The sequence below is a fragment of the Prionailurus viverrinus genome, chromosome C2 (genome assembly GCF_022837055.1).
Source record: "Prionailurus viverrinus isolate Anna chromosome C2, UM_Priviv_1.0, whole genome shotgun sequence".
NCBI classification, from domain to species: Eukaryota; Metazoa; Chordata; class Mammalia; order Carnivora; family Felidae; genus Prionailurus; species Prionailurus viverrinus.
Genome location: NC_062569.1, coordinates 91,597,405 through 91,624,305, shown reverse-complemented (window position 1 = coordinate 91,624,305; position 26,901 = coordinate 91,597,405). Strand labels below are relative to the sequence as shown.

At 37.5% G+C, this 26,901-nt stretch overlaps 1 protein-coding gene across 4 annotated transcripts; it reads right to left on the bottom strand.

The window, feature by feature from the left end:
* Positions 1-319: 319 nt before the first annotated feature.
* Positions 320-26,649, bottom strand: MIX23 (mitochondrial matrix import factor 23). Of its 4 annotated transcripts, XM_047874191.1 has the most exons (6): positions 26,562-26,649; positions 14,710-14,835; positions 9,739-9,814; positions 9,228-9,374; positions 3,695-3,754; positions 320-626 (listed from the first exon to the last, which is right to left on the bottom strand). In XM_047874191.1, exons 2-6 carry the CDS (start codon positions 14,742-14,744, stop codon positions 576-578), a joined length of 369 nt encoding a protein of 122 aa, XP_047730147.1. In that variant the 5' UTR covers positions 14,745-14,835; positions 26,562-26,649; the 3' UTR covers positions 320-575. The 4 variants fall into 4 exon arrangements, with proteins under 4 accessions (XP_047730147.1, XP_047730146.1, XP_047730149.1 ...); XM_047874190.1 differs by lacking the exon at positions 9,739-9,814; XM_047874193.1 differs by lacking the exons at positions 9,739-9,814; positions 26,562-26,649 and adding an exon at positions 17,189-17,452.
* Positions 26,650-26,901: the final 252 nt, after the last annotated feature.

Sequence of the window (26,901 nt, the reverse complement as noted above, 5' to 3'; positions counted from 1 at the left end):
CATTATCCATAGAAATATTGTCTCCAGGAAAATTCCACCCAAAATTAGTTTTTGCATATGAAAACAAGTTAAGGTATCAAAAGAAAGTTTCTTTGGACAGTTTCCAGCTTATAATATTGCCCTCTTACTTAATGGGAGCAATAAACCCCACAAACATAAATAAAAGGATAAAATTATCAGTGACCAAAAAAGGTCCACATTCTTGCCAATAAATTTGTAAAAATCAAAAAGGTATAATACAAATAAAATCAGACACTGAAACCGTATTTAAATTCTAAGAACTTATGATCTCAACTTGGAAAACAATCAAATAAATATGTACACTGAGTCAGAAAATTATTTTAATAGTTACAAAACATTTTTTTTTTTTTTTACAGAATCAGTATAAAATAGCAGTTGATTTTTCCATAATTATCAGAATTATTTGTACTTAAGGTCTTGGCTAAGTGGGGCTGAAATCAACAAAAGGTCTTGGACTGTTGGCTCAGAAATCATCCTAGGAAGCCCACCTTGTTGATATCTGTCATGCTTAGCTCTTATGAGATGTCCCGGTCCTTTTATAAAAAAGTATCTTTTTATTCATTCTTTGGAGGCTTGAAGTGAATTCGGCAGCGTTCATTGAACACCTAAAATATTTAAACAGAAACAAAGGTCATTGAGCCATCTTGTATAAATCAAGCCTGGAACTAAATTAAATTTAGCATGGTTCAGGAGGACAAAACCATTTTTATCCCAGGTCAACAGATTTAGGGAACAGAGAAATCTCCTCAGCAGTTCAAACTAACTTATAGGTGCTAAAAATACAGAAGGTTTTGAAGTCCATTTATAAGACAATTTTAACTTTTAAATAAAATTCCTATTATTCAAGGAAAAAAATCATCACAAGCTAGCTTATTGAGTAATAGTAACTAGCAAACATTTTCATTCCATATTCTGGACATAGTTTGTGCAGTTAAACAAAAATATCTAAAAATAAGTTTATGATAAAGCTTTTTTCCTTTTTATAATGTAGATTTTATTTAGATATCTGCTGTGATTTTCTAAAAGAGTACCAGATCCTTCTCACAAGTAGGTATACTTAAAGGGAAATCAATCTTTTGCTAAACTATGTAAATTTATAAAATGTTTGATCTATTTAACTCGCTTTCTTTTTTAAAAACTTTTTTTAACATTTATTTACTTTTGAATGACAGAGAGAGACAGAGCATGAGCAAGGGAGGGGCAGAGAGAGAGGGAGACACAGAATCTGAAGCAGGCTCCAGGCTCTAAGCTGTCAGCACAGAGCTCCATGTGAGGCTCAAACTCACGAATCACGAGATCATGACCTAGGCCGAAGTCGGCCGCTTAACCAACTGAGCCACCCAGGCGCCCCTATTTAACTTTCTTTCTAAAAACCTAAACAAATTATGTATCATAAATGTTAAGAGAACATTCTATACTCAGTGCCTGTCAATATGGGGCTGTGTTAAATAAAAATTTTAGTATAGCCATTCAATGGAATATGATGCAAATATAAAAAAGAATAAGGAAGCTCTGTATGTTCTGATTTGAAAAGATCTCCAAGATATATTAAGGAAAAAAAAAAGTATGGACAGTAACACCTCTATATATGCAACAAACAGGAAAATGTGTGTGTGTGTATATACATACATAAATTTAGAATTGTGCAAATATCTAAAAGTAAATATCATCCTTTTAGAAGGAAAGGAAAGGAGGTGGCTGTGACCTCCTTAAATATTTAACAATATTTAATCATGTCTAAAAATTTTAAGTGTCCAAATAAAAAATTATAAAAATCTAAAAGCATTTCTTCTTAGAATTTACCTTCATACTTCAATGACATAAGGAACAAATCTTTTTTTTTTAATTTTTTTTTTTAACGTTTATTTATTTTTGAGACAGAGAGAGACAGAGCATGAACAGGGGAGGGTCAGAGAGAGGGAGACACAGAATCTGAAACAGGCTCCAGGCTCTGAGCTGTCAGCACAGAGCCCGACACGGGGCTCGAACTCACGGACCGCAAGATCATGACCTGAGCCGAAGTCGGCCTCTTAACCGACTGAGCCACCCAGGCGCTCCAAGGAACAAATCATTTTTAAGGTTAAAACACACACACACACACACACACACACACCAACCTATATTGGCCCCTGTGGACTACCATAAAAATAAAAGTCTACATAGGGAGATTTCATGGTACTGGTATTCTTCAATCTCTTAAGCTGGGTGGAAGATACAAGAGTGTTCATTTTATTAATATTCCTTACATTCTACATGTTATATCCTCTTTGATATGTGTTAACTCACAAATAAAAGAAAAAAAATGCAGAAATTAAATATACTCTCTCTGGCCCTTTCGTCTTACAGTTCATCTCTTGTCAGTTACCAGTCCTGACATTTCCCTCATGTTCTCAATGCTCAAACCAGGCGAGGCTTTAGATTAGTGGCCTTGGGACAATGTTTGGGACATGTATAACTTGGCCAAGCTTCTCCAAATCTTTTTCCTAAATGCCTTCATAACTTCTGCTGGCTTACTGCACCACAGCTTACATTTGCTTTTTTTAAAATCAAGTAGACAACTTGGGTTTTTGTAGACTGGATGGAGTATATTTTCTTTAAAACTAGTATCAAATCTAAAAATGCTTCACTCTTCCCACTACATTTGACATATACCAACCTCTCCGCTGGGTTTTTCAAATCAGATATTCATTGTACCCCTCCCCTATCCCATCCCAAGAATAAATATTATCTCTCTGTAGAACATAAATGGACAAATATCGCCAAAATCTTTCAAGTAGCAAACACCTTCTCATGTTAGTAGAAAGAGCAGGAATAGGAAATCTTGTCAAAGAGGACAAAATAAAGAAAAGTGATATAGCAAAGAAAATCAATTTGTATTTTGCAATTTATTCACAGCTCTATAAGTTGGTACATTCTAGTTTGGGTTCAGTTAACGTCTCTCTGTGTTTAACCTCATTCCATTGCTTAATTTCAAAGGATAAAACAGAATTTTCAGCTCATTCTTTCAGATTTCATAGATTTTTCCCTTTGGAAATCTTTGAAATTTTAGAGAAGGGTATATAGATAGATATACCATTTCATACAACTAAAGTCAGCATTTTGTGATTTTTTGATCCTCAAATCCTAGTTCTCCAATCTAATTCCTATTCAGAACTGTGCAGGCAGCAATAAGGAACATGTGAACCTAGCAGCCATAAAAAGCTCTATTATCAGGTATCAGTAAAGTTATGTACAAATAAGTTTCATGATCAGGTATGTCAGAAAGCAAGTCACTGTGAAGGGTAGCTAATGATATAAAAATTTATGCAAACCAATGGGCCTCAAAAAGGCTGATTTTAACAAATAAGGCCATTGAAGGTTCTGAGTTAACTAGTAATAACCCTAAATAACAAATATGCCCATTATTAGTATTAGGAAACATACAAAATGTCTCCAATTCTGTTACCATGACATGTCATAAAAACTACCATACGACTATAGAGTTGATTTTTATACGGTGGCTATATTTGGATGCCAACTGCACCCTTCTCAAAGTTAAAACTTTCAGCTGCTTATAAATGAAGGATGTCTATTCTTCTTGAGAGCCCTATGGGACTCCTTACCCCCTCCCTTGGTTTCCCTTTGTTAGTTCAGTTTCCCTCATAGTTTACTCCAAGACAGCATTATTTAATACCTTCCAGCTCCTGTCATTTACAACTTCTTCAACATTCAATTCTGACTGCATCCATTTCAACTGTTAAAAAGAAAAAAAAAAGTTGGAGTTATGAAAATTCAAATTGAAGAACTAAAACCAAATTCTATTTATAGTTTCCTAATACAGTTTCCTAAATTCAAATTGAAGAACTAAAACCAAATTCTATTTATAGTTTCCTAATATAGTTTCCTAATGGAGGAGCTACTGCTCCTCCATTCTTCGTTAATGGTATCACCTGGGCTAGATCTTGGACACAGCCCATTCTTCTGGTATCTAACCTGCTATTAAATCTTGTTAAGTCGTGGTTCTCAAGCATATTATAATCACCTTGAGAGCTTTATTTTTAAGTTTATTTATTTATTTTGAGAGAGAGAGGGAGAGAGAGAGAAAGTTCGAGCAGGGAAGGGGCAGAGAGAGAATCCCAAGCAGACTCCATGCTGTCAGCACAGAGCTGAATGTGGAGCTCAAACTCACAAATCGTGAGATCATGACCTGAGTGAAAATCAAGAGTTGGGTGCTTAGCAGACTGAGCCACCCAGGTGCCCCTCACCTTGAGAGCTCCAAAAAAAAAAAAAAAAAAAATCAAATGTCCAGGTAGTTCACAACAGGAACACAAATGGCCAATAAACATTTTTTAAATATAGAATGTTAGTAATGTATAAAAAATGCAAATCAAGCCATAATATGACAAAAATTTTTAAAAATGAGTACCTCTGATAAAACCTACTACTAGTGAGAGTATGGGAAAAGATATACTCATACACATTTTTAGTAGGAGTATATATTGTTGCAACCTCTATGGAGGGCAATTTGGTAAGGTTTATAAAAACATAAATTCACATGTCCTTGAACTCAATAATTCTAGTTCTAGTTATTGATCCTATAATACAGATTTACAAAGACAGCACAGAGGAATAAAAAGAAGGAGGTGGCAACCTGATTTGGATAAAGAAAAAAGAATCAAGAAAAACAGAGAAAGAAGGGGAATATCTAAGGCCCAAATGATCTAGAAAGGCATGAGTTTTCCACACCTTGAGCATACAGCCAGAGGTCTGATACTAATGCTACAGTCTCTAACTTTCCTGATAACTGCCAACCTAATTACTCTATCAGAAAAGTAGCCAATTCCATTGCCAGGACCAGATGGAGGCGAGAGGCGGGGGTGGGGGGGCAGGGGCATCATACTCCTAGTCACTTCTAGTGGGAGAAACTTGAAAGAAGCTTGCTAGTTCCAGGAAGAAGGCTTGAAACTATTCAGGAAAATTAGGACAAAAAGCATGAACTACAGATTGAAGCAGCCAAGAGGTTAAAACCAGGATGATTTCCTCAGGCCAAAGTTAAGACTCAAGCCAGGAGATTTGGGAACAAAATACCAGAGAGCCAGACAAGATCCAGGCAACCATGAGTCAGGGACCCAAGCCAATGAACCTGACCAGTTAGGAGCAGAGTTCAGGCAGGATGTTTAAGCAATGTGCATGTAACACTAGTAAGATAGGAACTTAGTACTGATCCAATGGCTCCTTGTAAAGTCCTCTGCTAGACTCAGAACTGGTGTCAGAGTATAGTCAGGTACATAGGACTGAAACTAGAATGAGAGGAAGGACTGCATTTCTGATAACCAGGCTTGTTCTGTAAAGTAGTAACGAGCCTGAAGAAGCCCATCTGCTGACATCAAAGCAACCCCAGATTTTAATCAGCTACATGGACCAGAAATTATTGAAGGTTCACTGCTCTGTCAAAGCCTGGACTGAGTGCCAAAGAAGTAAACTCAATCAAAAAACAGGGTCACGACATGCCACTAGAACAGTGTTCATAACTGCTCGCAAATATTTACAGGCAGGTCACAGAGAAATGGGTTTAGACTTCTCCTACATACTTGCAGAGTGAAGATTAAGGAGCAATAATCACATGCTACAGGGAGGCAGATTTTCACAATATATAAGAAAATCTCTGAATAATTACAACTTCCAAAAAGAGAATGCCACTGCTACAGAGGATTTGCATACTCCTCCTCCCCTACCCCCGTAAGTAGTGATTAAACAAAAAGTAGAAACCAATGGTTCCAAGATATTGTAAGGAGGATTAATGTAAAAAAATATGGGGTCCCAGAGTCTCAAAAAGGAAAGGAAAACAACTACTAAGTACATTAGGTAACATGCTGGCTCTTACACACACGATATCATTTAATCCTCATCTCTAAAAATAAAGAAATCTCAACTACATTTTACAAACCAAAAATCAGATTATTTCAGAGCAATTAATTTACAAGTTTACAAAGCCACCAAGTGGTAGAAGAGATTCATTTCATTAGGGCCACCTGCCTTTATAACCCATGTTTTCTCTATTCTTGAATGCTTCAGATATTACAACCAACTTCTAATACAATTTCAGTGCCACCAACAAAATGCTCCCTGAGAGATGGTTGTTTTGAGGCTCTAGGTCTTAAACAGGTAAACTTCCTTGCAAAGGAAGTTTGAATAGGTGACAATAGGTGACAGCAGTTACACAGTTCCAGCAAGGAATGTGCTTTTTCTGAGTTAAGGACTCAGGGAAAGAACTGGGGACTTTTAGACTGGCATCTCTGCATATGAATAAAGTATATTCTCTACAGTAGTCAGAATTTGACTGTCAGTCACAGTTTAATGTAAAAGCACTGAATCCAGAGTCAGAAGACATGGGTTAAAGTCCCAGCTCTACCACTTACTAGCTGGGGATATCAGTTAGTACCTGAGTTGTAGTTCTCTCATTCAAAAAAATGAAGAGGTAGACCTGGAACATCTTTAAGAGTTCTCTTTCTGATTCCATAATCTTCATGAAAATGAAGAAAGCTTGAAAATTAAAAAAAATTCAAGCTTTCTTATTTGGTTAAGTACTATTCACAGTCACCCTCTAGTCCTACACAGTATCTGACTAGAAAGCTACCTTTTGTAACTTGCTGACTGGTTTCTAAAACTACTCCTTGCAATGGTCATCCTGGTGATTTTCTCTGGGCCCTAGAGGCTGAAGGGCAGAGATGAGGGTGGATCAATTACGTAACAAATCACTCCCAAGGACTCAGTGGTTCTGAACTTTGCTCTCCACTAACAGGAGTAATTGTAGTGTTTGTCTGATGTAATTTGCAAATAGTGAGTTTTCAGTTTCTGATAGAATAGTCCTGCCCTGTAGTTTTCTTTGTCAAAACCTTCAAGAGTCTGTTGAAATACAAAATCCAAAATAACTAGATTTTAACCAGCTTTATAGAAATTATCTACAAGCCTTCATAAACAATGACTAAGATGACCATTACAGCATTAAGTTCACTGTCTGAGGACTCCACCACTGCCAGATGAATGAGCAGGTGTGGAATACAGGACTGAAGCAGTCGTCATGAACAAAGAGAGCCATGAAGACGGTGGTTGAATCCAGTAAGACATGATGCAGCCCTGGGATGACTGAGCAAGTGCACACACTCACCTGCGGGCAGCTACAAGAATATAGGCTTGAGAGTGATGGTAAGGTCCCCTTTTCAAGGCTTGGCTACATCTACTAAACAAAGGGCAGACCTCATGACTGTTCAGTAATGAAAAACACAATTTTGTCCCATACTGGATTTTCAGTCACCCAGTCAGCAAGTCACCTACTGTGCTACCTTGAAATACAGACATGATTTTGATAATTGCTCAGTGGTCATATAGGAAAAAGCCCTTCTTCTTAGGAAATCACCAATGTATGTAAGGAGCAAAGGAACATTGTACCCAACATTCTCGCCAAATGATTCAGTAAATAAAAATGCCTATGTGAGGTAGAAAGGGGAGGAAACAGGAAAGGAGGGAAGGAGGAGGCAGAAGGAGGGGAGGGTGGAGAGAATGTATCGCAAAGTAGGTGGGGCAAAATGCAAACAATAGGTGAATATAGGTAAAGGGTATAAGTGAGTTCCCCGTACTATTGCAACTTTACCATAAGTTTGAAATTATATCAAAATAAAAAGTCACTCTTTAAGCAGCTCCCCACAAAAGAAGACAGCAATGAGTTCCACTTAATAAAATATGGCACACATTTCAAATGTTTTCTTGACATGTCACCATTAAGGGCTATAAAGGAACAGTCCTGTTCCGTTTCTTATACTCTGAGGTGCACACCCTATCTGCATTACAGCTGACTTTGAGGAAAAAAGGCTTCCTCTGACATATCACTCAGTGGACACTTGCTGTTTTCTTAAAAGTGAAAACTGCAAGGCTGGGAAATGAAGTGGAAACAAAAAAGTATCCAAAAAGAACCAAAGATCCATAGTAACTTCTTTGTGTAGGGAAATAAATTATAATGTGGTTCTAGTGTACCTGGTTATATTCAAATAATACTATACTTTTATAGCTAAAGAGAGTAATATTCTGAAAATATTTGTATTGCATTTCAGCAAATTTCTACAGACAAAACCAGAAGTAAATATTCTCAAAATGTAAATACGTTAAAAAAGTTTATTTATTTATTTTTTTTTTACGTGTATTTATTATTGAGAGACAGAGTGAGACAGAGCATGAACATGGGAGGGGCAGAGAGAGGAGGAGACACAGAATTTAAAGCAGGCTTCAGGCTCTGAGCCATCAGCACAGAGCCCGACATGGGGCCCGAACCCACCAACCACAAGATCATGACCTGAGCCAAAGTTGGACGCCCAACCAACTGAGCCACCCAGGTGCCCCTAAAAAAGTTTATTCTTAAGTCAAGATATGATTTCCCTAGATTTTCTGATGTGGTGTTGGTCTGTGTTAATCCTTATATATAAGGATATCCTTTGTTATAGTTAACAGTATACTATATAAAAAAATGGAAAGAAAATATGATTACATGTTTCTTTAAGCTAAAGCTACTACACTGCATATATTCATGAAATGCAAATTAACATACCAACTAATTTCTAAATGTAATAAAATTAAGCCCACTAAAAATGAAGTATTAATCTGGTCCCTTTTTTTTTTGTTTAATGTTTGTTTATTTTTGAGAGACAGAGACAGGATGCGAGTGGGTTAGGGGCAGAGAGAGAGGGAGACACAGAATCCGAAGCAAGCTCCAGGCTCCAAGCTGTCAGCACAGAACCTGACGCGGGGCTTGAACTCATGAGCTGCGAGATCATGACCTGAGCTGAAGTCGGACACTCAACCGACTGAGCCACCCAGGCGTCCCTGGTCCTTTTTTTTTTTAAGTAATGACCATTTCTTTTTCTTTCTTTCTTTTTTTTTTTTTTTATAACATTTATTTGTTTTTGAGAGAGACAGCGAGACAGAGCGTGAGTAGGGGAGGGGCAGAGAGAGGGACACACAGAGTATGATGTAGGCTCCAGGTTCTGAGCTGTCAGTACAGAGTCTGCCTCAGATCCTGTCACTCTCTCTCTCTCTGCCCCTCCCCTGCTTATGCTTTCTCTCTCTCAACAAATAAATAAAGTGTTAAAAAATTGTCTTTATTTTGATAGCTAAATTTATTTTGACAGCTATTTTGAAAATCTTTTGCTCAGAAATTTAAAGCTTATTCAACTTACCTTTGTCTGTTCTTTCCTAAGTTGCTTTAATAACGTTAAATCATCCAAATTCTTTTCTCTCTCTTCTCGGAGGTGTTTTACTACTGCTGAGGTCTGAGCTATACAATTTTTTATGACTCTGTCCCTGCTGGCATGAGCTTCCATCAACTAAAGGAACAAAGGAACAATAGAGAAAAATCATACCAATTTTTTACATTGTAGTGGTTTTTAAAAAATCCTTATTTTTAGGCTACAGAAATATAATAGTTCTAAAACAATTTTTAAAAACTGAATCTACGGAAGAGAAGATTGTGCTGAACCAGTTAAATCACCAAAAAACAGATCAAAGGAAACACCTCTCATGGTGTAAAGTATGAGGTCGGTTGTCTTCCTCCTTCCATATACTTCTGGGATTTCCCACTCCTCTTCCTGCATTCCCCACACAGGACTTTTCATTTCAGTCCCTTCTCCCTACATTCCTGTCCCCAGTATTCCATCCCTTGTGTTCTACCCTCTACCCACCCTCACACACCTTCGGGGCCACTGCTGCTATTCTTCCTCTTTTTTTTTTTTGTCCTTTCATTGGTTTTTTCAGCCTTGTGTTGTCACTAAGTGCAAGAAATTGGGAAGTAAGTGATGTAGAGAAGGAATTCGTTACACTAAAGAAAAACAAAGAATGTTTACCTATGCAAGACAGAGCCCTTTTCAAGACTTTAAAGTATTAATATGGGAAAATTGTATATGAAGTACAGATTATTGGCTCCATCAACTGTGTGTGCCAACTGAAAGGACATCTGGCAGGGCAATTCTTTACTAAGTTTCATCTTTATACAACAAATCCAATACAACAATTTGCATTTATTTTCTTCCTTCATTTACGAAGTTTGATGATCATTATTCGAACACACTCCCATGATCATACCAAATTCTGATGATGCCCCATAAACCTGCGGGAGAGTAAAAGCAAAGTACTAAAATAATATGTAATCGCCATTATAGTATATGTGCTGCTGAAGCAAGCACTATGCAATCGCCATTATAATTAGTGGAACACAAACAAAGGTGGTTCACTTCCAACTAAAATTTAGGTGTTAACTTCCTCCATCTAATTAATCATGTTATATCATTCCTTCTTCCCTCTGAAGAGAGTATGTTAATGCTATGCTAATGAGTTATACTAGGAATAACCTATTATACATATTTGTATATAAAACACAGGACTAAACCATCCTATAAGCATTCTTTCTAAGTTATTTGAAATATATCTCTTAAATGATCATCTCAGGACCCTGCAGTTAAGAACTACTGATCTAATATGCACCAGGAAAAATTCCTTTGCATTTCTAGAGTGCGACAATACTAAAAGTGCATTGATTATAAATCATACCTATGTGAAGAGAAGAAAATCAAACTAAGAGGCATTAACCCCACCTATACTAAATTACTCTAATATGCTAATTTTTTTCATTGTAAGGTTTAGGATTCACAAGGACAGTCCAAAGCCTGTATTTCATTGGCTAATACGCTGCTTCTGTTACTTGTTTCCTCCTTCAGATATAATTCCAGAAAATGAAAGGAGCCATTGAGGGTAGGGAAATTCCCAAAACAGAAGAAATGAACCATCCTAGCTTAGAGTTAAGAAGCTCTCCCTGTATGAGACTGGCTAAATAATTAACATTTCCAGGCTTCAGTTTCCTCTTTTGCAAAATTATGGATTATGAGTAAATAATCGCTAATATCCTTTCTACCTCTAAAATCTAAGGATAACATAACTGAATACACTGCTCAGATGTCAGACGCTATTTAATCACTTTAATATTTTGTCTAAAGCTCCAATAATTGGTGGAATAGCATTAGCACTAAGTAGGAGTCTGTCACAGTATTTTCACTTTTTCTATCTGAATTTTAAAATCAAATTCCAATTGTGTACATTTTATTAAAATGTTCAATATTTTCCTTTCAGCCTCTCTCACCACACAGGTTCCTTCCTTGGTTAGGCTCTCCTCCACTGTTCCCCTCATTAACTTGGCCCCTTTCCTGCAGATACACTTCTCACTGAAGACCACCCTCCTACCTTCACCTGCATACTTTTCCTTCAGATTAGCCCCACTGTGAACTCACTCCCCTATGGACAGAAAGTACTGAGCAAATCATCTTTTATTCTGTACTATCAATTATTTTAGTCTAGCTTTCATGATCAACCTTCAAGAAAATTCAGAATTAAGAGCCATATGCAAGAGGAATATGCATAGACTTCTTTCTGTACACATGTCAAAGAAATGAGGACGCTTGATAACTAGCAGCTCCTTTGGTTAGAGGAGAAAATCCCTGAGTAATAACCATATCATAACCATACTGCCTTTGATTTGGGGTATGCAATTTCAGAATGAAGGCATTTAGGATGGGGCAAGAGAGTGATTCAAAGCTAGTCTAACAGGGGTCTATCTGGGACTTCACAGTTTTATTATACTTTACCAAAACTCTAAGAACTTCTTTTAGTCAAATTTTCACCTACTATCTTTTTCTTTTTCAACGTTTATTTATTTTTTTGAGAGAGAGAGAGAGAGAGAGAGAGAGGACAAGCAGGTGAGGGGCAGAGAAAGAGGGAGACACAGAATCCAAAGCAGACTCGAGGAACCCACGAGCTGTGAGATCCTGACCTGAGCCAAAGTCAGCCGCTTAACCCACTGAGCCACCCAGGCGCCCCTCACCTACTATCTTTTAACCATTATTTAAAAACAATCCTTTTTGCCTTTAAGGGAAACAATGCTAACACTTTTCGTGATCATAGTTTTTGGGTGTTTTCTTTCCTGAACAAAGGTTGATTCTAAATTAACTCTACACTAAATTCTAATTTCCGAAACATCATTTGTCAGAACCCTGACACTGACCCTTGGTCTAACCATCATTTAAAAACAAAACACAGGGGGCTCCTGGGTAGCTCAGTTGGTTAAGCGGCCAACTTTGGCTCAGGTCATCATCTGACAGTTCCTGCGTTCAAGCCCCACATCGGGCTCTGTGCTGACAGCTCAGAGCCTGGAGCCTGCTTTGGATTCTGTGTTTCCCTCTCTCTCTCTGCCCCTTCCCCACTCATGCTCTGTCCCTCTGTCTCTCAAAACAAATAAATGTTAAAAAAAATTTTTTTTTTAAACACAACATGGGACGCCTGGGTGACTCAGTATGGTTAAGTGGCCGACTTCGGCTCAAGTCATGATCTCACAGTTCATGGGTTTGAGCCCTGCGTAGGGCTCTGTGCTAATAGCTCAGAGCCTGGAGCCTGTTTTGTGTTCCGTGTCTCCCTCTTTCTCTGCCCCTCCCTTGCTTATGTGTGTTCTCTCTCTCTCAAAAATAAATAAACTATTAAAAATTTACAAAAATAATAAAAAAATAAAACAAAAGTTAGTAAGTTTTTGTCTTGGCCCTTTGTGTTTTTTAAATCTTTCTCCAGAATTTCTGACAAAAAGATGCAAGGGGAAGCATATCATTTAAACATATATTCCAAAGATTCATTATGTTAAAGAGACATCCTTAAAAATTACCCTAAATCAATCACTGTGACACTAGTAGTTGTTTTGCATTTGTAAAACACTGTTCCAAATTCACAGACTTTTTAATGTTCAGCATTGATTTTCACATTTATCTTGAGAATAAACAATAAACAATGTACAGCTAGAAAAAAATCATAGATTCAAGGGATACCCTTTAATAAGGGTATCTCACTGAAATTATTTTCATTAAGAGTATTCTTCTAAGGTTTGGAATTTCTACAATTAGTACTTCATAATAACTTTGTTGATCATCTGCTATGAAGAAGTATTATTATTAGAGAGTGCAAACATTTCTTCAGCTATAGAAGGGAAGCATCAGGGGCTAAAAGAAGTCAAGGTAACCTTAAGCAATTTGGATGTTTCACAGAGCTCCACTCTTAACTGAGATAATATCTAAGGGAACTCAGTGGTACTTATTAGCATAGGCACTCTGCCGCAGGCCTGATCCCTGGCACAAAATTACTAGGTAAACAATCCTTCCTCTAATGTTCATGTTGTTGGATGCCTTTAGGATACAGTCAGAGAAAAACCCAAACACAAACACGAGAATATCCAAAACAGAAAGGTCTCAAATATCTAAAACAAAAGGTTCCAATATGCAAGATTATCTTAGTGCAACAAAGGGATAATAACAACAACAATAATAATAGAAGCAGCAAGCATTTATATATAAAACATTTAGTACAGTTAGCACTTTATATTACCTCAGTTAATCCTCTAACAACCCCATGAACTAGGTACTATTGTTACTATTTTACAAATACGGAAGCTGAGGCAAAAAGTTATGTGATATGTTCAAGGCTACCAGCTAGGAAGAAGCAGAGGTAGGACTTAATCTACATCTGGAATCTATGTTGCTAATCCCTACACTATAAATCTTTAGGTTAAAAAAAGATTATAAATGAAAACAAGTGAGATTCTTTTCTAGAGATTATATGAGTAATGAGGGGGGCATCACTAAAGTGATCATAGATTTCTAGTTCTTCAGACAGAGCTACCCAAAGAAACTAAGTGAACAACCTCAAAGTAAATTAGGGCTTGGACTCATGCTCCTTACTTCCAATACTGGATTCTACTCATTAAAGTTCACAGATTTGCAATTTCTCAAGCCACAAGAATCACCTAAGCACTCAATAAAATAACACACTCTCATATAAGAGCAGGACAAAAACATCAGCAATTATTAGTGCTTTGAATTTAATTGATGTGAATAAAACTGACTTTTCTTTTCATAACTGAGAAATAGAATTTTAGGTTTTAAGTAATATCTTCTTTGTAAGAATCCAAATAGTAATCTTGTGGCAGATCATAGAAAAGCAAATGCCATATGAACATTAGCTTCCAAGTTAATGAAAAGATATAAGTAAATTATAAAAAAATATTTGGCCACATTACCATTTCCTTTTGTTTTTAGAAATCATAAAGAGACACAAAAGAACTCTTTAAGAGTCTATGAAAAAATATATATTTGAGAAACTAAAGCCTCACACGAGGACAAGATCTGTGGCTTCTCTCCCAACTACCAAATGCTTCTATTCCCCTCCCTGATGACTGAGGGAAGAAAAAAGATACAGAAAGTATAAAAGGTTTTAATTCATTGTATCAGGTGTCTGGCTTCTTAGGACTGACTCATTCAAAACCCTTGCTCCTGTTTCGCTGTTTTTACTTGACTGTTTCACTTCCTCCTTCGTTCCCTGGTGCATAAGGTTTCTAAAGTTAAAGGCTGCCCATGAAGGGGCCAAAAAATGCTCTCACTCCTTAGAACTGTCGAGAGATCACACGTTTTCCTTAGTTTGTAGCAACCAGATCAAAACTTATACACACCCTCAGATGTAGGCAAGAAAACATGAAGATGTCATACTTTTATCCAGTTTAATTATGTGTCAATTGGTTTCTTATTTTGCCTGCAAAGAAAGGCATAAAGGAAGCACAAAAGACTCAAAAGATACACTTACAGACTCATAAAGTTGTTTACAGGTTTGGCTTGCATCAATTTTCCCTGCAAAGGAAGCTGTTGGAACCGTAGTGTTTAATTCATGTACTATTCTGTCATCAATCGTCCTCATCACCTTGAGTAATTCCTATATATATTTAAAATAAAAGAATAATAACCTGAATTGAAAGTTAAGTGTTAAAAAAGAAACATTTAAACAAACAAAAAATCCATAAAGCTCTTGGATATTTTACAATCCTGTAAGTTAGGAGTAGAGAAACCATGCTAAATTTAGTGCAACCACAGGAAAATCTTTATTACGAGAATAATAGGTTATGTAATCGTAACTCTAAGAATGGGCACCAACCCTGTTTTCTTGGCTCAAATGTGACCATCTCAAGGGTCATGACTGCTTTAATTCATTTTTAAACCCCACCTGGTGGCACATGCTTCGCAGTGTATGCTCTTTCCATCCAAGCATACAGCCAACAAAAGTTTCTACTAAACGCAATTACCTCAAATTGTCCCAGACAATCCAGCATAATTGCTTGCTCTATTGCCTCTATGTCTATCATTCTAAAATGTGGTACTAGATGTAAAAATTCTGCAAAGCTATATAAGAAATACTCAGTAGTGGTTCACTTAGAAATTAACCTATGACCTTTTAGGCTTTTTGCTTTTTTTAGCTTTTTACTATGATTGTTTTATTATTTTTGTAACAAAAATACAGGAGAAGTACAGGAGAAAGCATGCTTTTATAGAAGGAATCAAGTCTCTTCATGGCTTTCTTATTCATAGAACAAAACAGAAATTAGTTTTACCTTTCTTTAGTGACCCTACTCACATTTCCCACGGATCTCTTCCTCCTGAAAAGGCTCCAACTCTCAAAACACCAACCAAAAGAAAAATAATACTAAAAGGGCAGGGGACTTAAAAAGACTCTGGTGAGAATACCTACATAGGGCAGTCCCTTCTCTCTACATTTTGATTAGGGTACTTCTTTTCACTTGTCACTAGAGAAAGGCTGGACATCAGGTACACTCTGTCTCCAGAAAACACAAACTGTTTCCAGCACTATACTCTTTCTTTTTTAATTGTTTCTTAAATTCTCTTCCCCGCCCCCAGCCCAGCAAAACATGATGGCTGAAAAATCATCAGGGAAACAGAAGTATATAATGCTAGAAATATATATATTAAAAACACCCAACAAGTTAACATTCAATATTAAAGTGTATTAAAAGCAACTTTGTTTGATTCTCTGCCTCCTTCAACATACCAGCCTATCTTTCCTATGCCAAACTGAAATCCATGACTGAAACCAACTTCATTTCTTTCTTCATCCATTTGTTAAAATAAAAACTTCTATTACGATTAAAGTATTACAAGTCATTTTAGAAAAACTAGCAAAAAAGTTTAAAAAAATAAAAGTCATCCACAGTTAACTATTATTAATGTTATAAAATGTTTTTAGTTTTTTCCGTACACATCTATGAATATTTTTATCAACTGGAGGTCCTTTGTAACACTTTAAAGTCCTGCTTTTATGACATTATACCATTAGCATTTTGCCCTTGCTACTTAAAGTGCCTTGAAGATATTTTTAATCGTGGCATAAATATCCTATGGAAGTGTCACAGTCTGTAAGACTACTTCCCCAATAATGAACATTTAGGTGTTTCCAATTACAATAACCATTTAAGCCATTCAGTCTAAGTCTGCAGTTTAGATTCTGTTCCTATCAGTCTATTAATCTTCAATCAGTATTTTAATAGCCTTTTCTAGATCTCAATCTAGAAGTTAAATAGCTTGTAGAAGGCTCATAATTTAGACTAATAAAACACAGGCAAATGTCAGGTTTAAAACCAGTTTCACTATCTTATCCCCTCTTCCAGTATCTTTCTATTTTTGTCAATAGTACTATTATTCTCTATAAATTGGAATTCTTAAGGGATAATATCAACATATTCACTAAGCAACCACCACTTTGGGTGTTTTGTGTACAATGGAGGATATATGTGTGAATGGCAAATTCCAAACAAAAGGCAGAAGCACCATTTAGTGTCAAAAAGTACATAATTAGCAGAAGTAGTACACAGGAACCTTCGTTTCCAACTTCAGCACACCTATAACTTGACTATTAAGAAAGAAAGAAAGAAAGAAAGAAAGAAAGAAAGAAAGAAAGAAAGAAAGAAACCTCTTTTAAAAATCTCTCTTTTCTGGGGCACCTGGGTGGCTCAGTCGGTTGAGCGTCCGACTTCAGCTCAGGTCACGATCTCGCAGTCCGCGAGTTCGAGCCCTGCGTCGGGCTCTGGGCTGATGGCTCAGAGCCTGGAGCCTGCTTCCGATTCTGTGTCTCCCTCTCTCTCTGCCCCTCCCCCGTTCATGCTGTGTCTCTCTCTGTCTCAAAAATAAATAAACGTTAAAAAAAATTTTTTTTTTAAATCTCTCTTTTCTCCCATCTATATCAAAATGATCTTCTGAGGCCAAGATTTAAGTTATACCTTTTGGATAAAACTCTTTCCTTGGCTGAGAGTCCTCAGCAATCTTTCTTCTTTAAACATATGAAGCATTCAGAACCCAGCACAGTTCATTTATTAACTCACTCTTCATTCAAAAAATATTTAGTAATGTCTAGTGTGTGTCAGGCACCATGCTAAACACTATTCTAAACATTCTAAAGGTTCTGACCCTCAAAGAGCAAAATTCTCATAGGGAGAGACAGGTAATAAGCAAGTGCCTCAACAAACAAGATAATTTCAGTATTGAACAATACTGTGAAAAAGAAAACAAACTGAGGTAATGGGATGAAGAATGACAGTGGGGCTGAGGGGCTAACACTTTGGATAACGAGATCCAGAAAGGCCTCTCTGAGGAGAACTGAATGACATGAATAAGCCAACTAAAAGAACATGTGGGGGAATAAGTCAAAAATGATGAGGCAAGAACAAACTTTGGGGTATTTGAAGAACTAAAAGAAGACAAGTGGGCTGGGAGTGAATAAGGGGAAAAGTGGTATTAAGTGAGGTCAGAGGAGACCAGAAAATGAAGGACAACAGAGACCATGGAAACAATTAAGGACTCTGTTCTAAAGGCAACAGGGTTAAAGGCAAGGGAATGCTATAACATGATTAATTTTTTTAAAAGATAACTTCGCCTGTAGATGAAGAATGGATTATAGAGAAGAGAATGGAAACAGGGTGACTCTTTAGCAGACTACTATGGTAGTCTAGGCAAGAGATAGATAGTTTGATTGAGAGGTAGCAATAGAATTAGGAAGAAGCTGGATTCAGGATATATTTTGAAAATAGAGCAGATAGGCTAAACTGATGAATTGGTGGTGAGGAATGAGAAAACAAGATGACTGTTAGGTTTGAGGCCTGAACAACTAAATCCATGGTAGTGCTGTTAAACTGATGTTGGGGAGAGACTGAGGGAAGAAAAGATTTGGAAGGAATGAGATCAAAGTTCTATTACGACTCAAAGGACATTTGATAATACTTAGGGTTATTGTTAATTGTATGTGATATTGGTAGTGTGTTTAAATTATCATCTATTAGAAATAGAGGCTGAAAACTTACAAAAAAAGATATGGTATCTGGGATGTGCTGCAAAATAATCTGATTAGGATGGGATGAGTGGCAGAATATAAATAAAAGAGTGGCCATGAATTGACTGTTGAAGTTAAGGGTTGGGTATATAGGGATCCATGGTACTAACTCTCCTTTTGAATCAGGACTGCATTTTTGCAGTCAAACACAAAAAAGGTTTGATTCTTTTTTTTTAAGGTTCTGCTCTGGACATGTTAAGTTTCAGATGCTTCTTAAATATCTGCATAGACAAGTTGGATAGAAAGTTGAAAATACCAGTCTGACACGGAACAAGGCTAGAGTTATATTAACAAGTTGATGTTATTAAAAGTCATGAGACGAGAAGAGATCACTGAGGGAGACTGTTGGGAATGAAGGGTGTCAAGAAAGAACTCTCGCATTTAAAGTACAGGAAAAAACTAATATCACAGAAGTCAGAAGAAAGGTTTCAGGGGGGGAATGGTCACCTGTGTTAAATGTTCCTAGAAGTCAAGAAAAATGTGAACAGAAATTAACTTTCAGATTTAGCAAGATGGAAATCCTGGGTGATCTTAACAAGTCATCTGAATAGAATGTGTAATGGACTGAAAAGTTAATGTGGCTTCTGTACACAGTAAGAGAAAACATAGTATAAACTGAGGCCCACCACTATAGGTCAGATTATAGGATTTTAGTCTTTTTCCTGAGAATGGAAAACCAATGAAGTGTTTAGGTATGGTGGGGTTACATGATCAAATCTGTATTCTGAAATGACTGCTTAGGTTAAAGTATTAAAATGTGGAAAATGAATTAGATAGGAACAGGAGTAGATGCAAAAGGATCAGTTAGGAGATTTGACACAGCAATCCAGGTAAAAGATTACATAGCTTGACATTCCCTGGAATTTTTATTTACTGTGGACTTTAACCAGTTTTGAGTTTTATCACTAGCTATATAGCCAAATTCCTCTCCATTAAAACAGTTAAGTTTTATAAAGCAGTGGGAATTTATCTGCATTAACTAGGTAATGAATCAGTCAATTTCACAGTCTTACCAATGGAACCTACAACTGTGGATTTTCAAATACATCAATCTTCTGTGTGCTAGAGAATCATCAACATATGATCTAAAACTTGAGTTTTAATAGGGTAGACACTAGTTATATGAGGTTATTTTAATTAAAATTAAATAATTTAAAATTTAGTACCTCAGTTGCACTAGCCACATTTCAAGTGCTCAAGAGCCACACGTTGCTAGTGGATGGTGCAAATTTCCACCATTACAAAGAGTTCTACTGGATAGTACTGAATTCGAGAAAATATAATGACAATTTCTAAACTGATAAAAAGAACTATAAGCTATTCTTAAATATCACAAAAAAGATACTAAAAAAACTAAAAGGGCAAGGGGGGATAGGATTCAGAAAGGAATTTCTTCCAAACTTGCAAAGGGAGAAGGAAAAGAAATATAAAACACCTCACTAGGCACACATTTCTTTACAGTGCAAAAAAAGGCCAGAGTTCTTAAGGCAACTCCAAAAGGGCCTAGAGAAAAGCTTGGTTGGCCCTCATAGACTGAGAGCAAATGAAGGTCAACACAGACACACAAATGCTCCCAATAAATCATGTGTATTATTCATAAGGAATTACAGACTAATATCTGATGCTTGGCTCCAGTGGCATCCTCCCTCATTCCCTCCCTCTCTCACAAATTCACTAAGAAAACATATAGAAGACATCCCTGAGCAGACATCATACACAATAAAACACAAGTCCACAGAGATAATACAGAAATACACACAGCTCAGTGGCTCTCTCAAGACTATATCTTTGTATAAGACCTGGAACCCTAATTAACTTCTAAATGTCAAAGCATTAGAAAAGGTAACTCTCCAAATTTTGTAATGTCTCCAGCTTCTCCAATCTTTAATCCTCCTCAAAACAAGAAGAGATTCTGATATATCATGAATCTATAATTTTAGGCTGGCCATTTAAAATTATTCAGACACTTATCTTAGAATTGCATTTTATGTCTTATCTGTAATTGTGCGGTGAAAATCTCATCCTCTCACAGGCCAATTTTGGTATTTAAGGAGTGCCCAGATTTAGTAGGGAGGGGTAGAGAAAACTTTCTATTGCCCCTATAATTATACTACACTCTATTCCTAAGGTTGATCCTCAGGTAAATTCCTTTAATTATTTTGGGCAGGGTATATGGGGAGTGGTAAAAGGTCGATTACATGACAGTAAAATAAAAATATACTCCAAAGAATGATCTGGAATTTATTAACCTTCCCCTCCTCACCCTCTGCCTGAAGGTACCAAGAAGTAGATTCCATTCACATGCTGCTCTTTTCAGATTCTGCTCCTCAAACCACATTTTTATAGCAATGCTCACACTATGCTCCCTGCCCCCCCCCCCCACCACGCTAGAAACAGAGACTTGCCCTCTTGACACCCAGCACCTCCAGGCCCAGAGAGCAGCTGGACATGTTACAAAAGGAATCATCATGGATGCTAGAAAATAGTCTATTTTGTCCGAACCTAATTAGCAAAATCAATGCTGTATAAATGAATAAATATTCCCAACAGAAATACAAAAACTTAAACATTCTGGGAAAAAATACTTAGTTTATTTTGTTCAGCTGATATATGAACTGGGTCAGAGATAGGGTCAGGAAGAAGGGATTTCAGGGTGGCAACCAGTGGAAAAAAATCAGAAATGATAAAAAGCTTGATGCATTCAGGGAAAAGTAGGCCTCTGTGGCTGGACAGAAGAGTTCAAATGTATGCTGGAGATGGCAGTGGTTGGGGAGAGAGAAACATGAATAAGAGAGGGTAGAGATATAACTAGGGAGAAGACATTGGGCCTGGGTTTTAAAAGGTCTTGTATGTCATGTTAAGTAGTTTAGACCTGGTCACAGATGCCTGAAATTAGATGCATGGTTCAGATTCTAAAACTTAGAAGACAACAATATAAAGTCATGGAGATTAGATTGAAGGGGGATATACTGGAGAAAGAAATGACTAAAGATAAGGATGGACTGCAAAGCTAATTGCAGACATGATAGGGTGTGAACAAAGATTGTGGCAGTACTGATGAATGTTCCTAAAGCATCTCTTTGACCATTTCGCCCCTGTTCAAAAATGACTCCCAAATCTCACACTTGGCATTCAAGCCCTTCCATAATCTGGTTCCTATCTGTTTCATAATTCCTGTGTCCGTGTAAATCCTGAATTCCTGCAATAATGATTGGCTATTTCCCCCAGATACATAAAATTTTCTGTCTATATACTGTTCCTTCTGCTTAGAATTCCCCTGGTCCTGCCTAAGGCCCAACTCAGTTACCATCTCTTGACCTCTCTGACCTTTATAGCATTTTATTCATATTCTAAATATCTTCTACAAGTTTTATATCCCTGCTTGCATTATGTTCCTTGTTTTATTTCTGTACACTGAGTCTCCCCAAGTGCCTGGTACCTAACAGGTATCTGTTATACACTGAATTGTGTCTTCCACCACACCAAATTCATATGTTGAAGTCCTAATCCCCAGTGTCACTGAATTTGGAGACAGAGTCTATAGGGAGGTAAAGTTAAATGAGGTCATAAGCGAGGGGCCCTAATCCTATAGAACTTATATCCTTATACAAGGAAGAGACACCAGAGATCTCTCTCTCTTTGCGCACAAAGAGGCCATGTGAGAACACAGCAATGAGGCTGCAACATGCAAGCCAGGAAGAGATGATGAATCAGAAAACAACCCTAACAGGACTTTGATCTTGGACTCTGAGTCTCCAGAACTGTGAAAAAATTAATTTCTGTTGTTTACGCCACCCCGTCTGTGGAATTTGTTACGGGAGCCCTAGCAGACTAATACGACATCCAATAAATTCTTTTTTTTTTTTTCAATGTTTATTTATTTTTGGGACAGAGAGAGACAGAGCATGAACGGGGGAGGGGCAGAGAGAGAGGGAGACACAGAATCGGAAACAGGCTCCAGGCTCTGAGCCATCAGCCCAGAGCCTGACGCGGGGCTCGAACTCCCGGACCGCGAAATCGTGACCTGGCTGAAGTCGGACACTTAACCGACTGCGCCACCCAGGCACCCCGACATCCAATAAATTCTTGCTAAATGAGTGTTCAAATGGAGTTCTAGACACTCAATTTTAAACATTCTTTTCTGGACTTTATTTCATTTTGGAAACAGTATATTTTTCAGGAGGGCTAAGTCCAATTTTTATAATAGAAAAGTAAGAACTGCAAAAACTCAAAATACTTCAAAGACTCAAACTTTAAAACATGCACCTACATGGAAAAAAATCAGGATAGTAGCAGTACACTGTAAGAGGGGAGGAGGAGGGATGTATGGACTGGGATTGACTGGGAAGGGCATGAGAAACTTTTGGAGGTGATGGTATTATTCTCTATGTTGATGGAAGTCTGTACTACAGGTATATGTAAATATCAAAAGACTGGTATGCTTAACATCAGTGCATTTCACTGCATGTAAATTTTACAAAATGAAAGTGAACAAATATTGAATACTAGTTAATGATATGAACAGTGACACATTTAGGAGTGAAGAATATGGATGTTTGCAACTGCCACTGACATGCATCAAAAAAATAAAGAGGTGAATTGATGGGTATATTGAGATGAGTATGTGATAGAGTAAATACAGCAAATCACTGATTATAGAATCTAGATGTACATAAGTATTCACTGTAAAATTCTTTCAACTTTTCTGTAGCATTTGAACATTTTCATAATAAAATTTTAAGGAAAAAGTACCTAAATCTTTATAATAAAAATACATGATTTCTTGTTTCTCTTCCACAGTACTCAGTGCAGTGCTTTTCACATTTAGGGTACTTCTATACAAAATATAATGGTTTCACAGCTTTAAAAAATATTATCTTTGATTAAGAATTTGTGAGTGTGCCAGCTAACCACAGCTTATAATTTTACCTAACTCATCTAAACCTAAATGTTATACTAAATTTTTACATTTTACATTACCTTCACTTATGTTCATGCGTGCCTATGAGGGTTGTGGCAAATGTTCTTATATTTATTTACAATGAAGTTAAGTGATATGCCAAGGCCAGCTCTGGAAAATCAGATCTTCTGACTTTTAACCCAGGGTATTCCCCATTATAAACCACACATTTGGAAAAGCCCTAGAAAGACTATTTAAAAAGTTACCCCAGGTTTCACTAATGACATTCATTTTATGATCTTTTTATTTACATTATTTCTGTGAATGGAATGGTTCTACAAGAGAATTTAGCTTTTGTTCCCCTTACATCTTATCTGCCCTTCCAAAAGAAAAAATAAAGGTGTTTTCTACGCACTATTGGGTCTTTCAACAGATACCTTTGAAATTTAGTTTTAGACAGACACATAGACCAATGGAATAGAACAGAGAATTGGACCCACAAACGTCTGGCCAACTAGTCTTTGACAAAACAAGAAAGAGTATCCAATGGAAAAAATGACAGTCTCTTTAGAAAATGGTGCTGGGAGAACTGGACAGTAACATGCAGAAGAATGAAACTGGACCACTTTCTTACACCATACATAAAAATAATGAAAGACCTAAATGTGAGACAGGAAACCATAAAAACCCTAAAGGAGAAAACAGGCAACAACCTCTTTGACCTCAGCTGCAGCAACTTGTTCGACACGTCTCCAAAAGCAAGGGAAATAAAAGCAAAAATGAACTACTGGGACCTCATAAAGATATAAGGCTCCTGCACTGCAAAGGAAACAATCAACAAAACTAAAAGGCAACAGACAGAATGGGAGAAGTTATTTGCAAATGACAGATCGGATAAAGGGTTAGTATCCAAAATCTATAAAGAACTTAACAAACTCAACACCTGAAAAACAATCCAGTGAAGAAATGTGCAGAAGACATGAATAGACACTTTTCCAAAGACATCCAGATGGCCAACACACACATCAAAACCACAAATCAAATCAAATGCAAATCAAAAGCACATTGAGATCTACTTCACACCAGTCAGAGTGGCTAAAATTAACAACTCAGGGAGCACCTGGGTGGCTCAGTCAGTAAAGCATCTAACTTCGGCTCAGGTCACGATCTCATGGTTCATGAGTTCGAGCCCCGCGTCAGTTCAGAGCCTGGAGCCTGCTTCTGATTCTGTGTCTCCCTCTCTCTCTGCCCCTCCCCCACTCACACTTTGTCTCTCTCTCAAAAATAAATAAACATTAAAATTAACAACTCAGGAAACAGCAGATGTTGGTGAGGATATGGAGAAATGGGGAACCCTCTTATATTGTTGGTAGGAACGCAAACTGCTGTAGCCACTCTGGAAAACTGTGGAATTAGAATTAGAATTAGAATTATCCTATGACCCAGCAACAGCACTATTAGGAATTTATCCAAAGGATACAGCAGTGCTGATTCATAGGGCACATGTACCCCAATGTTTATGGCAGTATTATCAACAATAGCCAAATTATGGAAAGAGCCCAAATGTCCATCAACTGATGAATGGATAAAGAAGATGTAGTTTATATATACAATGGAATACTACTTGGTAATGAGAAAGAATGGAATCCTGACATTTACAGCAATGTGGATGGAACTGGAGGGTATTATGCTAAGTGAAATAAGTCAGTCAGAGAAAGATATCATATGTTTTCACTCATATGTAGAATTCACTCATATGAGAAACTTAACAGAAGACCATGGGGGAAGGGAAGGGAAAAAAATAGTTTCAAACAGAGAGGGAGGCAAACCATAAGAGACTCTTAAATACAGAGAATAAACTGAGGGCTGATGGGGGTGGGGTAGGCAGGGAGAGGGGAAAATGGGTGATGGGCACTGAGGAGGGCACTTGTTGGGATGAACACTGGGTGTTGTATATAAGCGATGAATCATAGAAATCTAGTCCCGAAGCCAAGAGCACACTGTATACCCTGTATATTTGCTAACTTAATAAATTATATTTTTAAAAAAGAAATTTAGTTTTAGAGATTCAAATAATTATAAAGATGGAAGCAGTTTTAAAGGTCACTTAACAAAATCTTATTTTGCAGATTCAAAAATTAATTCCTAAGTGGTTAAGCAATTAGCTCAAGGTCCAAAAACTGTTAATGGCAGAAGCTGTATTAGAACCCAGAACATCTAACTCCCTAACCAGTGCTCATTCTAGTAAACCTAAGGCTATCATTGCTCAGTTATCTGAGCTCATTAATTCATAGTACTAATTAATGTGAAAGATCAAGGCCATAAACAGGCCTGTTAATCTTAAGTATTCCATATACTTCATAATCTAACGACCTTTTTCTATCTTATTTAAGATTTTTACAAGTATCAGTATTTGTCCAGCACTTTGATCACATTTGAAGTTGGCTGCTGTTGTGCTCATCTGTTGTGAGGAGGAGCTGAAGTGGTGAAGAGGGCACGAAAAAAGTGGAAAGACCCCACATAAACTTCTTTGGCCAAATAATGTTTGTCAAATAATTCAGTCTGTTGAGGTTATCTCCAAGAATACCACTCCCTACAAAATGGCTCATAGAACAAAACTTCCTACAGACAGGTCAGTGATACGTGAAATTATTTTTCATTATCTTTAAAGATACATTTGTAAGGTCATGATTTTTTAAGTTCAACTCTTTATCTAGACATCAGCGCGTTTATACCTACATTAAAATAACTTTCATAGCAACTTAGTTAAAATCCAGACCCCTTTCTTTAATTCATGGGTCGGTATTAGTCCTAAAATACATTTTCCTTAAGTGTTACATTTCCTCTAATGGATAGGAAGGCAGAAGCACCACAGCAGGTACTAAAATTAATCGCCCCTTCAAGAACTCTAAACGTTCTGCCCTATCAAAACAGTAAGACTTGTACTAAGTTTTTATTTTGTTTTATCAAGTAAATAAGTTCTCCTTCACTTTCTTCTCTCCTACGAGTGGTCAACTTAAAGCAGGAGGGGGATGGCAGAGGCTAGGAACTGAGTTCAGGGGATGGCTTCAAAGGTTGTTACAATCTCTACCACCCGGCCCAAGCTTGGTTTTACCACCTCGGAACCACTCGAAGTTTCCCGGGACGGTTACTCAAGGCCTGGGCGTCGCAAGGAGAACCATGACCCCCACGGAGCTGCCTCGCTATGGCCAAGCGCGCCCCCATGACCTCCAATGGCTGGGAAAAGGAGCCTTGAGCTGCCCGCTTCTTCCACAACTGATCCGCACTCCCTCCCAGGCCACAGCAGGGAACAGGATCTGGGGACAATTGGGGGGTAACACCTGCCACATGAGGAAAACCCCATCACCTGGAACTCGGCGAACTCCTCACAGTTCACACCGCCACTGGGCGCCGCCATATTGGACAAACGCGAGGCCCCCGCCGGGAGCCAATCACCACGGAGCAAAGGTGTCCGCGTCGCCGCCTAACAAAATTTATTCCGAAGAAAGCGAGAAACCTAAGGCAAGGTTTGTCTTTTCCCTGGTGCTCGTCTGCACCGAAACCTGTACCCGTGGTATCCTTCTTTTTGTTCCCACCCCTTTTAACACGGCCTCTGGAACTGGCCTAGAGGTATCGGAGAGTATCAGAACTTGAAGGGGTAGTTTTACTCCAATCCCATTTTTTTCCCCTTGGTGGCACCAACCTGA